Source organism: Myotis yumanensis, unplaced genomic scaffold, assembly GCF_028538775.1.
Source record: "Myotis yumanensis isolate MYYU_CA2020_CCGP unplaced genomic scaffold, mMyoYum1.0.hap1 SCAF_6, whole genome shotgun sequence".
In the NCBI taxonomy this organism is placed as follows: domain Eukaryota; kingdom Metazoa; phylum Chordata; class Mammalia; order Chiroptera; family Vespertilionidae; genus Myotis; species Myotis yumanensis.
In genome coordinates, this window is record NW_027223757.1 from 76,175,075 (window position 1) to 76,190,526 (window position 15,452).

General features: G+C 47.7%; 1 protein-coding gene across 2 annotated transcripts in view; it reads left to right on the forward strand.

The window, feature by feature from the left end:
• The window catches only part of ELOVL5 (ELOVL fatty acid elongase 5), an 82,672-nt gene extending 70,283 nt beyond the window's left edge, over positions 1 to 12,389 (forward strand). The window contains exons 4-8 of one of the 2 annotated variants that reach the window (XM_070418408.1): positions 4,034 to 4,111; positions 5,184 to 5,355; positions 7,044 to 7,168; positions 9,529 to 9,663; positions 10,526 to 12,389. In XM_070418408.1, coding sequence (XP_070274509.1) covers positions 4,034 to 4,111; positions 5,184 to 5,355; positions 7,044 to 7,168; positions 9,529 to 9,663; positions 10,526 to 10,669 — 654 coding nt within the window. In that variant the 3' untranslated portion in view covers positions 10,670 to 12,389. The remainder of the gene's footprint in view (positions 1 to 4,033; positions 4,112 to 5,183; positions 5,356 to 7,043; positions 7,169 to 9,528; positions 9,664 to 10,525) is intronic. The other variant, XM_070418409.1, reaches the window with a different exon arrangement.
• The last annotated feature ends 3,063 nt before the right edge of the window (positions 12,390 to 15,452 follow it).

Sequence of the window (15,452 nt, forward strand, 5' to 3'; positions counted from 1 at the left end):
CCAGATCACCAGCTAAACGTAGTTGATCAGCGAGGAGTTAGCCTTGTTTTGGCTACTGCCCACATCTGTGCTCTTCCCCTTGGTCGTGTGCAGTGGCTAAGGAGAGGTGGTGGGCTTGGAGGATGGAGGTGGGTGCAGCCTGCTGTTGGCCAGGGAGAAGGATTAGCATGGAGGATCTCGGTGGAAGAATGTGTATTTCTGAATACTGTGCCTAGGATTTAGTGTTTCATTCTGAAGTCAGTGACGAGTCACCAGAGGGTTTTAAACACAGAATTCTCTGGTTTGAGTGGCAGCAATGATCGGTCCAGGGAGTGTTGCAGTGAAGTCTGGCAGAGTGCCTGCAGGAGCCTCTGAGGTAGATGTGTGTGGGGCTCAGCAGGAGCAGCTTCTGGTTTGTGTACTTGTGTTATGCTTCTCAGTATTGGGAAGTTCACCACCCAAGACCTAAGTTTGAGTTCTTTAGCCTCCAACAGGTGTTTTAGGCAGATTTATTTTGTTGTCATTTATGAGGGGGGCAAATGGGATTTTAGGTTAATCCAGGCAATCCCACCTGGATTCCTTGTGAAAGACATTTTAAGAGAAAGGAGGCATGTGACAGAGAGTGCCTCCTGCTCAAGTTAACAGACCCCTCGACCTGTGCCCACACTTGAGGTTGGGGTGTCAATGGGATTATGGGGAAGAAGTTGTTAAGGTAGAAGAAGCAATAGGAGAGAGACAGAGAACAAAGGGGCCTTTGGAGATAGGTTCAGGGAGTAAGGTTGGATGAGGTGCTGCTGCCCACTACTCTCCCAATTGCAAGTCTTGTGGGGTACCTTAGAGTCTAGGAGAAAAAGAACAGAGATACAAAGCATGGGCGTGCTCTAGCAAGAGCATGCCATGAGTCCTGCAGATGGCTGCTACTTGTGCTGGACTTGGAGGTGGTGTCCAGGAGAGGCCTAGCTGCAAATCAAGGCTGGCTGCTGCTAGTGCTGGGCCTGTGGCCACTTAGCGAGAGGTACTGGACACGCCAAGGCCAGATGCTTATTTGAGAGATTTTAGGAAAATCTGAAGCATGAGCCATGACATGCCATTTGTCTGGAAAAGCCACTGGAAACAGCTTGGGTGGGTGGGGTCTCAGGGAATCACCAGGGTGGGCAAACAGTGTGAGCCAGGTGGGAGACTCAGAAATGGTGCCTGCCTGCCAGCTCTGTGGGGAAAGAGCTCAGCAAAGGAACAATGGCCTCTGTCTGCACTTCTGTCTGGGAGAAAGCTGCCCCTCTGCTTCTCACCCTGAAGCCAGACAATTCACTTCCTCCCTGTCTGTCTCCAGTTCCTTTCAAGCTGCTCCCCAGAGCTGGAGCTCAGAGGGAGTGAGTCTAAGTCCGTGAGCAGGCCTTTTAAGAGGAACGGCCTGGGACTCCAGAAGCCTTCCATCTCACTCAGCCTCAATCCCTGCTGGTTTTTACATCCCAAAGTTATGGGGACTTCTCTTTCCAGCTCTGGAACCTTGGGATGGGGCAGGGGGGAGGGAGGGGGGAAGCTGTTGTGGGACTGGGACCCCTTGCTCCTCTGGGGGGACCTCTGCAGCCAAGATATCCCTCCTGATTTTTATCCACCACACGTGGGTGTGAGACCAACCTGTTCGATGCCTCTGCCCCTCCTGTCAGTCTTGATGTGGCTTCTTCTTTCTATCCTTAGTTGTAAGACTTCTCCCAACTGCACTTTGGACTCAGGCTTTTTATCTTGATTCCTGGGACTTCTGATAGGTCTGCATGTAGTATGCTTATCTGGCCATAACTTTAGAGAGTTGTATAAGACCAAAAAGATAATATACCTTCTAATAAATTACCTTGTGGGTGCTGGTCTTTCAAAGATCAGATGAAGAAATCTTAACATAGAGATTGTAGAAAATTAGAACGGAACCTTTAGAGATATTTAGTCCAACCTTGTCATTTTACAGTAAAAACAACCAAGGACTAGCTGGTCCTGGGCCTCCTGGATGGAGAAGGTTGCCTTCCTGTCCCTGGCACTCTTCTTCTGCCTTATGATCCCCGTGCTTCCATCATAGAATGATGCTTCCCCTCCTGTACTCTAAGTCTGGTTGACCTTTGTCCATGGAAAACTGTGTTAACTCTTAATGCTTTTTATGTATCGAAGATGACAAAGTAGAAGGAAGCAATGAAAAGGAAGTGAATGGAACAGTCAGGTCCTAAGCAGGGGGTTCAGTGGCTACACCCACTGCCAGAATTACTTCTGAGCTCTGACTGGGGAAGGTTTAGCAATGTGTCTTTAGACCCTTGCAATCCTTTGTTCCCTGAGGGAGCTGCTCCCCCAGTTAAACTCTCCTCAAAGATAGGGGCATGGGGGAGGCTCTGGAGTCCTGTGTTCTCAGTTATATCTTTCTCAAGGCACTGGGATGCGAATCATTTCTTATTTGAAGTTAAGGAGCTCGAAATCAGTGGTTACCACTCCTAGTTACACATCAGAATTACCTTGAGAGTTTTGTAAAGGCTCCTGAAGACTCTGGTTTAATGGTCTGGAGGAGGCTAGAAGTTAGCACTTGTTGCAAGCTTCCCAGGTGATCCAGTTATGCAGCTAGAATGGGAACTACAGCTCCTGGCTAGTGGTTCTTACCCTCTAACTGCATCGGATCACCTGGAAAGCAACCAACCTGTTGTCACACCACTGGGCTTCGCACCCAGAAATTTCTGACTCAGTAAGAAGTGTGGTATGGGGCTTGCGATTTCTAACAAATACCTGGGTGACGCTGCTGCTGCTGACTTGGGACCACACTTTGTAAACCACAATATTAGATTCTGAAAGGTTCTGTGATCCAGGACTTGGAGGCCCTGCCTTGATGGTCCATCCCCAGACTTTTCGTTCTGAAGGTCTGGAGTAGGCTCAAGAATTTGCGTGTCTTAGACGTTCCCATGCGGTGCTTATGCAGCCGGACTGGGGAACGCACCTAGAGCACCAGGGCCTGTCCTTGGGTTGGACACTGGGATGAGATCAGGCACAAGGCAGGCCACCTCAAATTTCTCCCCATCTGGTGCCAACTGGCCACCCACCAGCAGCACCAGCAGCAGGAACATTCGAGGTTGCCCTAGGCTTTAGGAGGAAGCAGGGACCTACAGTTTACCTGGACAAAGAATAGCACCTCGAGAGTGTTGACTCTAGAACATAGTAGACAGGACATGCACAGGGTGGTCAAATCAGACCTTTCCTCTGGAATGTTGGAGTGGGTCTGTGGGTCTCCTCTAGGCCAGGTGTCCTTACTATGTGCACATGAGGACACTGAGGCCCCCATAGTGAGCTGCAACCCAGCTTGCACCCCAATTCTGGGGTTCTTTCCCACTCTGCGGCAGGTGAATTCTGAGGAATGGGCACAGCTTCCTCAGTCTGTAGAGGTCTAATGCATGGATCCAGAAGATGACACGGCCTCAACAATGATGAGGCGGGACTAAATGACCCTAGACTTATAGCAGTGGTTCCCCGAAGTGTGAGCATTTGTTAGAAATAAGAATTCTTAGAGCCTGCCCCAGGTGGCCTGCTGCTGGATCAGAAACCCTGCCAGCGATCTGTGTGGTAATATGCCCTTGAGGTGACTCTGGTTGGACATAGGTTTAAGAAGCAGTGACTGAGGAAAAGGCTGTGCGGTGATGTACCCTGAGGCACTGGGGGCAGGGCTGGGAGCCTGCGGTTGGGTTTGTGGAGGCCTTGGAATTGGCAGGGTGCTGTGATGGCCTCAGGAATCAAGGAATCTGGAGGAAGTCTGCTTGGAAAGAAGCAGCTTGGAAAACTGCAGCCGGGAGTGCTCCCGGGTGCACTCCTCCTTCTGTCACCCGGTCCATCCCTTGTGAAACTGAGGCTCAAGTCATTTCAACTTAAGCTTTATTCACACTCCCCTGTCATTATGTGTTTTGCTCAGAGCAAACTTGCCTCAGCCAGCCCAAGGTCAATTTTCAGTGATTCTGAAACTAATGAACTTTCATTGATCAGGGCTCTAATGTTCTGATAGTGTTGGTAATTGGTTTTTCTTTTTTTTTTTTTGTAGTTAGTGACAGGAGTATGGGAAGGCAATTACAACTTCTTCTGTCAGGGTACACGCAGCGCGGGCGAAGCAGATATGAAGGTATTGTCCCTCTTTTTTATTTTAAATCATTTTTTAAATTTAAAAAATTGCACAAAAGACAAAATGGCTTATAACCTCACTGTCCAGGTCATCCCTGTTGACGTTTTTAAGAGAACCTTAAAAAGCAGTATGTACACATAATAATGAAATTTGAACAACATGTAAAGGTATAAAATGAAAACTAAAGTTTCCTTCTCTGCAAAAGTAAGTCCTATTAACAGTTTCCAGGGGGAAAATGCGTGCATTTACCCATAGTTATGCATTATTTATGTAAATGGGATCATAGAGTAATGTTTGTTCCTCTGAGCGTCCTCTGTGTGGTGGCCGTCAGATTCTGACTCCCTCCCTGCGTTTGTTCTGACATAAAAGGCTGGAGCGAGCTCTGCAGGGGCAGCCATCTCCTTAGAGCACCTGGTGACACATTCAAGTGGGCGGGGACCTGACACTGAAGTTCCAGTTCCTTTTTTTCTTGGCCTCATGTCCTGTCACCTGCCCCACGCCAGCCCCTGAAATCAGGAGTCCCTCTCAGGTGGCTTTTCTGTCCCGATGGCTCCGCAGGCTCCGAAGAAAACAGGCCGACTCCAGTGTTTCGAGCCATGAAGCCCCCTGTTCTTTAGTCTTGAAGGGTGTCAGTGGGCCTTTTAAAACCTTCCCTGCTGTTATTTCAAACCTCCCCACACCACGCTCTTTGGTTATAAAGCCACTTCTGAGCGACCAGCAAGTGGCTTTAACCAAAGGTCTGCAGGGGCCAGCAGGGCGCTCGGGCTTCTTCGAGGCAGCATGGGGTTCTGGGGTGTCGGGAAAGGTGTCAGAGGAGATGTCCCAGAGAAACATGGATGCCCTTCCTCCTAGATCCGTGGTCGGCAAACTGCGGCTCGCGAGCCACATGCAGCTCTTTGGCCCCTTGAGTGTGGCTCTTCCTAAGCCTTAGGAGTACCCTAATTAAGTTAATAACAATGTACCTACCTATATAGTTTAAGTTTAAAAAATTTGGCTCTCAAAAGAAATTTCAGTTGTTGTACTGTTGATATTTGGCTCTGTTGACTAATGAGTTTGCCGACCACTGTCCTAGATCATCCGTGTCCTCTGGTGGTACTACTTCTCCAAACTCATCGAGTTCATGGACACCTTCTTCTTCATCCTGCGCAAGAACAACCACCAGATCACGGTCCTGCACGTCTACCACCACGCCTCCATGCTGAACATCTGGTGGTTCGTGATGAACTGGGTCCCCTGTGGCCACTGTGAGTCTCACGTGGAGGGGGCTTGGGGACAGGCGTGAGCAAAAACTCCGAATTGAAATGAAGGCTCGTAGGCAAGGAGCCGTTTGCCTAGATTTCTAGGTCAAGCACTGGAGTGTTGTGTCCGGGATGCTTCTAATGAGTCTGTGTGGCCTTCGCGCTCAGTACGCAGCCATGACCTTTTCCTAGTTTAGTGAATGGTCTGTGCTGATTTGGGTAGGAGGAGTGAAATAGTAAATCCCCAGCCTGGGGCATGTTAAGAAACAGGGACAGTGTTCTCTGCCATAAGGGCAGCAGTTCCAGGCTATTTCTAATACTTCTCTGCCACGTGGAAGATGTTGGACTGGCGGGCAGGCCCGGAAGATGCAGTCACACCTTGGAGTGAGCGCCAGAGAACAAGGCTAATTATGAAATAGAGCTTTTGCTACATGTTGCATCAGGGAATCTGCACATTTTCTAATGACCCTCACGTTCCGTGAAACCCCTTGAGCAGGATGTGGGTGGCTTTGGAAAGCTTAAGTTGTCACCTTGGGTTCAGCGTGGGAGTTCTCACAAATGTCCTGATCAAAATTCCTGTCATTCATCACTGACAGATTTGACTGAGAACTTTTAAGCCGATTCTCTTTTTTTTTTCTCTTGGGATAGCACTGCCCTTAATTCAGTCGGCCCACCAAGATTCACAGTCATAGAATTTTAGAACTAGACAGGACTTCCCACATACAGCTCCTTTCAGCTGAAGAGAAAACAGCCAGTAGGAAGGTTGGTGCAGGACCCTCGCTAGTCTTGTTTCTTTTCTCACCATCGATACTTTATGGCTGAGGATTAACTGACTTAACTTTCTCACAGAAACAGCACCTCATTACCTTTGAAGAGTGTTTTACATTTTCCAAGAACTTATAGGATGACAGATTTTAAGCTGGCCTATGAGAAACAACCAGAGAATGGATGTGACTTGTCCAGGGTCACACAGCCAGGTGCTGTCATAGCCAGGGGTACAGACTCATTCCCTGACCCCAGCTTTGTTCACCTCCGACTGCACGGGGAAAAGCCAGGCGGCTTTGGTTGCCTGCTGTGGAGGAGGCGGAGGACAGAGAGTCTAAAAAAAACAACAATTTGCAAATCCTACTGGAAATTAAAAATCATGTGATAAAGGCGGGCCTTTCATCTCTAAGGACTGGACTCTTATCTGTATTAGCAATAAAAATATATGGTCTCAGTACTGCAGTCCTGCAGACTAATTAGGAAGCGACTTCAAAGGCCTCTCCAACGCTCAGCCATGTGCAGGGACAGCCAGCTCTGAGCACAGCGCCCATCGCTGTCTTCCCAAGCCTTCCGAGCAGCAGCCTGGGGCCTGGGCTTGCAGAGAGAAGCAGCTGCCTCAGTCATGGGTGAGGCTCCGGCAGCACAGCCTTTAGGTGTCGGAGCAGGGCAGGTGCTGTCATGGCGGCTGTGTTAGATGCCCACCTGGAAGCTACAGCTGAGCCTGGGCTTGGAGAACCTGATGGCTGCCCGGCCACGTGGAAATTGAATTCCGATCACACGTCTGAGTAGTGCTGCTGCAGTGTTTGCTGGCCCCCTGTTCAGAATCCTCTGATTTTCAGATTTAAAAAGAATCTTGGGTTTTATTTTATTACTTGTTATGTATAAAACACTGACGCATCCTCCTCTCCAAACCCTCTCTGTCCCTGCAGCTTATTTTGGTGCCACACTTAACAGCTTCATCCACGTCCTCATGTACGCGTACTACGGTCTGTCTTCTGTCCCTTCCATGCGTCCGTACCTCTGGTGGAAGAAGTACATCACTCAGGGGCAGCTGGTGAGTGACTCGGCCTCTGTCCCCAGCAGTCGCTGCCAGAGTCACAGAGCTCTTCCTGGGGGTGCTCTTGCTGCCTTCCTGGCGTGATTGTTGTTTAATAGCACCCACACTATGCCTTTCCCACCCTTTCTCATTTGTTCCAATTAAAAGTGGGCAGAGCGGGGAATTTTCTTCATTTTAATCGATGGCGCAATGGTGCCCTTGGGTGTACAGCTCGTTGAGTTGCAGAACGAGGACTAGAAGCTAATTTTCTGATTTCAAGTTCAGTCCTTTGTTCTTAGTTTGTGCACAAAGCATATGTGCATATGTGTGTCTGTCTGTCTGTCTGTCTGTCTGTCTAGGTCTTCTAACTATAATCCAGAGTCCAAAGTGAAAGCTGTCTGCCTGTGTTCCCAGGAATCTGAGAAGGAGCCGTGGAGTGCATGAGTCTAGGGTGCTTGTAGCTTAGTAGGCAGCGAGGATATTTGCTAAGGCAGGTGCGGTGACCTCTCAGCTCCTGAGTGATAGAGTGCCTGGGGGTGAGAATGACACCCGCTGTGCTCTGAAGCCTCCCAGGGTTCGCCGTGCCTGGGACACCAGCAGCTGTCCACACCTGCTGCTGATTTCTCACCATCCTTTCCTTAAGCTTCCCTAGATGTCAGTATCTTATAGACCCCTATTCCTCTCCCCTCGTGAATTCTTCCACAAACTCATCATTAATACAATCGCTACTAATGATACACGCTGACATTTGTGGAATCGACTATGTCGGGCACTCGTGCTAAGTATAAGCAAGCAGTTTGACAGGAATTGTTCCGGTAGCCTGATCTCATGTTGTTACCCCCATTTTGCAGAAAAGGGCCCTGAAGCAATAGGCCCAAACTAGCCAATGGGGGGAGTGGGGGTGGGGACGGACGTAGACATTAAACCCTGGACCTGGCTCTGCCTCTTAACACAGTTTTCTAAAGAAACCAAGCGGATTCAGATCCCTCCAAGTTGATTGAGATTTTTCAAAATTTAAAAATAACAATCTGGGAAAACAAATCAGAGAGCTGAGCCCATGATGTGTGTGGCATTTCATTATCACTTCCTGCCGGCGGCTCTACAGTCCTTGTGAGCTTCCCCCACCCCCCACCCCCCCCCCACCCCCCCGAGAAAGGATAATTGTTCCTTCACCTTCTTGTTACACTCGAAGAGCAGCGAGGAGGAGATTGGCGTGCACCACACAGCTGCAGGTCCGAAGAAGCAGAATTTAAAAGAACCGACCGGGGAAGTTGGCCTCCTAGGAGGCTCTGCCCTTTGGGGCAGAAGGTCGCACCCAGTTTGCCGAGGTTTAATTTGAGCACTTCTCCTAGTTATAACTCAACCTAGAGTTCTTACCTTAAAAAGGAGAAGAAGAAAAAGGAGAAGCCAGTTTTTTATTTAGGAACACTGGTAGCTGGGCCCCAAAGCCAGCGGGCAGAGCCCCGCCCTCTGTATTATTCTTCCTGAAGATGCCTCCTCCAGCAGCCACACTTTATTTTAACACCCTTGCCTCGGTTTCCCAAGCACTTCCACATGCTTTTCAAGACTTACTCATCAAAAACATTCTATGGACTTCAAATTATATCCTGATAAGAGTTTAAATCTACTTGTCAGCCTTCACCAAACCTAAAGGGAACAGAGACAAGGAATAGGGAATGTGTCCAGCGGGATCGGACATTCTGCAGTGACATCACTGGTTCCCTTTAAGCATGTGCCCCACTCCCTTCCTCCCTAAAAAAAAACAACTTGCATCTCTCTCTACTATGTCCCTGAAGTTTCAGTGTGTATTTTGGTGGTGGTGGTTGTTTTAACATTTTCTTTTTGTCTCCAGCTTCATTGAGACATAAAATATTGTATAAGTTAAAGGTGTACAGCAAGCATGTCAAACTCAAAGGCTAACACAGGCCAAACAAACGAGACATGCGGTCCACGGGCCACGAGTTTGACATGCTTGGTTTACAGCATAATGATTTGATAGTATGTGTGTTTTATGAAATGATCACCATAGTATGTTCAGTTAACATCCTTCACCTCGTGTAGTTACAGGGGTTTTTTCTTGTGATGAGAACTTTAAGAAGTACTCTGAGCAACTTTCAAATGCACAAGACAGTATTGTTAACTATTCCCTGAATTTCAGGAAAGGTGGTTTAAGTAACTTGGAGGGGAGGAAGAATGCACATAAGACAGAAAGATAAATAGTTTGGGATGAGTTTAGTGTCTGCTTCATGTTTGTGGTCCCTACAGAAAGGTAGATGAGTGTAATTCACAGGTGGGGGGTGCAGGGTAGGGAGCCAGTCTGGCATGGCCCCTTGTCCACGGCTGTACCCCAGGCTCACTGTGTCCTCTCTTTCCCCCAGATTCAGTTTGTGCTGACAATCATACAGACCACCTGTGGGGTCATCTGGCCATGTTCGTTCCCTCTTGGTTGGTTATATTTCCAAATCGGATACATGATTTCCCTGATTACTCTCTTCACAAACTTCTACATTCAGGTACGTCTCCCTCCCCGGTGGCAGTTGGGCTGTGGGGCTTTATCAACAGAGGCCGTCGTCTGTCCATCTCAGGGGGGCGGGTAGATGCCCTGCTGTGTGCCGGGCAGTGGGCACTAACTTAGTCACAGTGGCAAGGCAGCCCCTGCCTTTGGGAGGGGAGGGTCCCTGCTAATGTAAAAGATGCTAAATCTGTCCCGGACCTCCCGAGTTCTAGATTTTGGGCAAGGGAGGTTTGGGATTTATATGGAAAAGCAAAACTGTTCAGCAGGTTCCTGTGTCGCTTCCCTTAAGACCTGCGGCAGACACGTGGTAGGTGATTTTCAGCCAGAAGTCTCACAGCCCCGCTGCTCTGAACCTCACGGCTAAATTAAATGTCCAAAGAAATTTCCATTACAGTCCATCAGCTATAGATAGAAATCTGCCCTTTGTCCCAGTTTTCTTGCATATCCACTTCTCGTTTGGAGCTCAGCTCATTTCCAAGGGCATGATGTAATGCAGGTTCTTGCTCACAGAGGGGTCCACTTAGGGCAGATTATCTCCGGTGGAGTCTGACCACTTTGCAGCCACTGCTGGTTCACTGTCTCCATCACCCCTGGATGACGTGTGTTCCCGCTCCCGTAGGCAGTATCTGATTCCAGGGCAGGCACAGGCGGTCAGGAGCAAGGACAGAGGCCACAGATGCTCGGCTGGTAGCACGTGGCCGTGTCCAGCAGCCACCTGGCAGCTCAGCCACGATTCCTCTTCCCTGTGCTCTCCTGTACCTTGATTCACACACACCTGCAGGGAAACTAGGTTAGTGTTAGGGTGCTACCCTCGCATAGCACGGCCACTATAGTGCTGCTATCTGCCCTGTGTCTTTCAGACTTACAACAAGCAGGGATCCTCCCGGCGGAAAGAGCACCTGAAGGACCACCAGAATGGGTCCCTGGCCGCCGCCAACGGACACACCAACAACTTTTCATCCCTGGAAAACAATGTGAAGCCGAGGAAGCAACGGAAGGATTGAGGTCGAAGAGTTGCAAACCTCCCAACCAAGTCGTCTGATTGTAAGCACAGTATGAGTTGTGCCTGATGCTCGTTAACAGCTGCTGTAACTAGTCCGGCCTACAATAGTGTGATTCATGTAGGACCTCTTTCATCACTTCAAAACCCCTAGGAAATGTATTCAGATTTAGACAAGTAGACATAAGATTTTTAACATTTCTGGGCTCTCACCGACCCCCGTGCCATGCCTCGGAGGAAGTGTTATTGTAGTATACGACACTGCTGTTGCCTTATTAGTTATAACATGATAGGTGCTGAATTGTGATTCACAATTTGAAAACACTGTAATCCAAACTGTTGTGGTTTTATTTTTACTGTAGATCATGCATGTGATTGTAAATTTGTACAATGTTACAGTAGAGAAACACACATGCCTTAAAATTTAAAAAGCAGGGCCCAAAGCTTACTAGTTTAAATTAGGATACGTTTCAAGTTTTGATTCACTTTCAATAGCTCTGATTAGAAAAATCAAAGACCGTGGTTTATGAAATTAGCGTGTGACACATTTTCAGGTGACTTGTATGTGTGAAATCAGAAACGGCACCTTCGGTTTTGTAATACTGGCTTTAAATCAGGCAGACTCAAATCTAGTGGAACAGTCAGTTTAACTTTTTAACAGATCTTATTTTTTTATTTTGAGTGCCACTATTAATAATGTAAAAAGGGGGGAGCTCTAAAGCAGTCTTGATGAAACTTAAATATATATTCTTTATCTTCAAGATTTTAGGAAGTGTGTAGGATGAGTAGGCCATGTGTCATTTCTGAAGTGCTAAGTGTTTTTATACGGGAAACAGAGCCCATTTTGCTTTCCACTCGTGAGAGAGAGGAGATCAACTCTTCAAGCGGGAGGACTGATTGTGTAACATGTGACAGACTCCCACAGATGAGCCATGGTTGCCAGGGTCCAGACAAAGATTGATTTCTGTACTGCTATCTGTTTTGACACAAACTTCCTTTTAAAATGTGCCTCGCTTACCAAAATTAATAAAGGTGGGGGGAAAGGACCTTCCATAAAAAAAGAAAAATGTAAGGTAAAATTAAACAGATAGCTGTAGCATAAGAGAACTGGGAAATTGGACAGAGATCATTTGTTTAATGTAAATCTAACAGCACCTGTCGTGTTTTCTGCTTAGAATCTAAAGGTTTGTTCAGAACCGCTTGTTTAAAAAGAATAGAGTACTTGTAAAGTCATGTCTCACACCTGTGAGGAGGCAGTGGTCAAACAGATACGGACTATTGTGTGTGTCATTTTAAAGTGTTGGAAGTCAGTCTTTGAATACCTTTTCCATTGGAGGAAAAAATATTCCTTGAACCACTCGTGACCATCTTAGAAAGTCATTGACAATGTATAAACGAATTGTTGGTTTGGTATTTATGTAAATATCATGCTTTAATTTTGCACATTCGTATTTTAGGGAGCCAGGTGGTTCTCTTATTAGTCTTGTGGGTTTTCTGTTTGGAAGGAGTCACAGCATCTGTTTACATTTACCTGATCAAATCTAGAACGTGTATATTTGTAAATGTGTGTCTTCCTAGGTACTAGTTTGCAAAAGTCTTTACATATTTCAAACAGAAACTATAACATTCGGTAGTGTGCTGTCAAAGTGTGCTTAGCTCATCTGGATATTCTTACACTGTTGCAAAAGGTCCGAACATTAATCATTAAAACATTTTTGATTGCCTGTGCTTGCGTTCTGCATTGTTTCTGTGCTGCCAATTATGAAAGACTGGGGCGGGGGGGGGGGGGGGGGGCGGGGAATCCACTCTTCAAAGAACTCACGCAGACAGATGTCAGTAATTTGGTGTGAAAGGTTATGTTGCCCAGCTCACAGGAGGAGGGATCTCCACACAGAAAGTCATGGTGGTGGTCCCTCCCTAGTTCCTTCCTCTGCCTTTTCCCACAAAGGTCCCAGCTCTAAGAATACTCCTTTTCCCTTTCTTCCTTCTCTTCCCACTCCCTCTCTCACTCTCTAGTCTGTTAAAGTTACTTTTCTAAGTCGAGACCAGAGCTTCACATGTCTTTAGTGTAGAGAGCCAGACAGTATACCTGGTTTGCTGACCCCTACTCTAAAGTACTGAGGTCCTGCCTTGGTCCCAAACTTGTATCACTTTCTTTGCCAAAGACCATTTCTTGTCCCAGATCCTGGCCCCTCCCAGCCTACCCCACTGTGGACTTCCAGGTCCATCCATGTCCACCGTGGGAGTGATAACATAAGAGGCCCCTCTTCCTTCCATCCACTTCATACCACACAGCCTCCTGTGTAGGCTTGACCCGGGCTTCTGCGTGCCTTTTAGTTTGTCAATATCACCTTTAACCCTTTGTATGCCATAAGCGTCTATAGACGCCAGCAGGATGGTTTCTGTTTTGGACGTGTGGCAGTAACTGGTTAAGATGTCGTCAGAAACTGCATTTGGTATTTGGGATATTATCTGAAAAGTACAAAGGACAGCTGGAGGTTTGCTGGTGGTGATTAATCATATCCTGTCTTTCCCCTCTTTAAGTCCAGAACAAATGGAAAAAACAGGACATAGAAATCAAACTAGTGGAAATCAAAATAGCTCATCTCCTACTGAGACAACTGGATTGATGAAGCTGAGATCACAATAGGGCTAACTACCCTGGCTCATCGCCCTGTTTACATAAGCTTACCAGGGCTGGGCCAGCCACACCGGTGGTTCATGGTCTGCCTCTCTTCTCATTGCTGGTCTGGTGATGAACTGGTAATGAAAATACTTTGACTATCAGCCCTGGAATTTTACGCACTTAAACTACAAGCTCCCCTTGTAGTCAAATTCTGCCCTGATGACCTTACTGTGCCGAGAGAGTGTGCTCGTGGCCTCGCCCAGTCTTGGCAATCAGAACATCACCCTCCTCCCCTCCGAGAAGTGAGTGGGTAAGAGGGCAGAGCAAGGCAAGGTGTGTGCCCACACTCTCCCCTCTCCTGTGTGGAAGTGAGAGGGCACGTTCGCTCACCTGTACGGAAAAGGGATGTTCCCATTTCCCCTCTTTATCAGCCTTGCCATTCGTGTGGAGAGGCAGGATTTGGGGGTCACATTGCCTGGTTTTGGAATCCTATCTGCATGACCATGAGACCCGTTGCTTTTACTTTGCCGCTGTGTTCTCGTCAGCCAAATGAGAATAATGTTAGTACCTACATCATAGAGGATAAATAAAGGATACAAAAAGCCCTTGGAACCTCCTCTAGCACAGAGTAAACTATTGAAGTGTAATCTGTTACCTTCACGATTGTGTTGTGCTCGATCCACCTCACTGGTCTCTACACTCTCAGCTAGTGTTTTACTGGTATTTCCTTGGCTGGTTGCTCTAGCAATCCTATCAGAAAGGGAAGGAAGTTAGCTTGGTGTGACACTTTCTTTGTTGAATCAGGAGTTGGAAAGAAACCAGCAATCGTTAGGAGTCAAAATGCTCACCATCTATATTCCAGATTTGGCCAGAGTTTACCATTAACTCACCATTCTGGAGTGCCTGGAATCTACTTCATTTCCCCTTTGGAAAACAGGGTGGTGTCGTCAGTACCTGGTCTTCTCTTCAGGTTGTTTCCATGTCTGGATGTGTTTCCTCTGAACTCATTTCAAACAGATGTCTCCTACTATCCCCTCATCAGCCTGAGACTTCAGACGCTAACCTGGTTGTTCTCTACACTCTTTATTTGGAGAAGAGTGTCTGATGGGGTGGATGATCGTGTTTGCCTTTGTTTGTTCTCACCAGCCACTAGTTCTCATTCCGAACATTTAAAATGCATTTTTTTCATCCTTGACATTCTTAGGAGCTCTTCTCCTCTCCATGCCAACCTACTTACGGCACTCGCCCAAGAGGAGAAGGTTCCTGGGCTGATTTTTGCCATAGTTTGTGTGGGGTGCCTGTACCGGGCTTGTGGTCCAAGGTCCTGGGAGACGTGTTGGGCTCCCAACTGGAAGCTGCAGGAACAAGCAGAGTGGAACCAGTCACTGATGATGCTCTGGTGGCAGAGGTCTAGTCACACAGTTATCCCCTTTCCCAGATCATCCAGGCTCTCTTGAACGGGGCTTACTGTCCCCTCTGTTGCCCATATATGTTCTTGAGTTGACCAGACCTTTGAAGAATGTGCCTGCTCCCCTGGGAGAGCACTTGGTACAGAGCTCTGAGCCAGGTGTATGGAGCAAACCGGGGTCTGTGAGAAATGGCTTCAGTCCCCGCAGGAGCCTTTGCTACATTGGGATCATACATGCCCACAGGCACCTTCAGCACCAGATGGTTTGTGGCGAGTGCCATGCAATGGATAGAAACCAACTAACTATAAGGGTCCAGGAGAGAGAACTCTGCTAGCAAGGTATGGAGAAGAGTTCTGTGAAGGAGTGGGCTTAATCTGAGCCTGCAAAGCCAGTCTGGGTTCAGCTGAAGGCTGAGTCAGTGAGAGCACGTGTCACTGAACTATTGAGTGTATGGGGAAACTGCTTATTTTTAAAATGAGGTGAAGAGGAAGAGGGTGAAATTCGGGTGTTGTCATTGATGAAACGAGGAGAATGTTGCTCAGAGTCCACGGGGGAAGTAGTAATTATGCCTCACAGACTCATCCTTAGCGACGCCTCCTGCCCAAATGCCCTCCTGCTAAGGAGGAGCAGGAAGGTGACTGTGCCAAGACGTGGGGCTCACGTCTGAGTTATGAATCGATGGGGATCCTCTGTCTGACGGGCAGGTGCAAAGGGGGCCTCGGCCCTTCTGAAAATCCGTCCTCACCAGACAT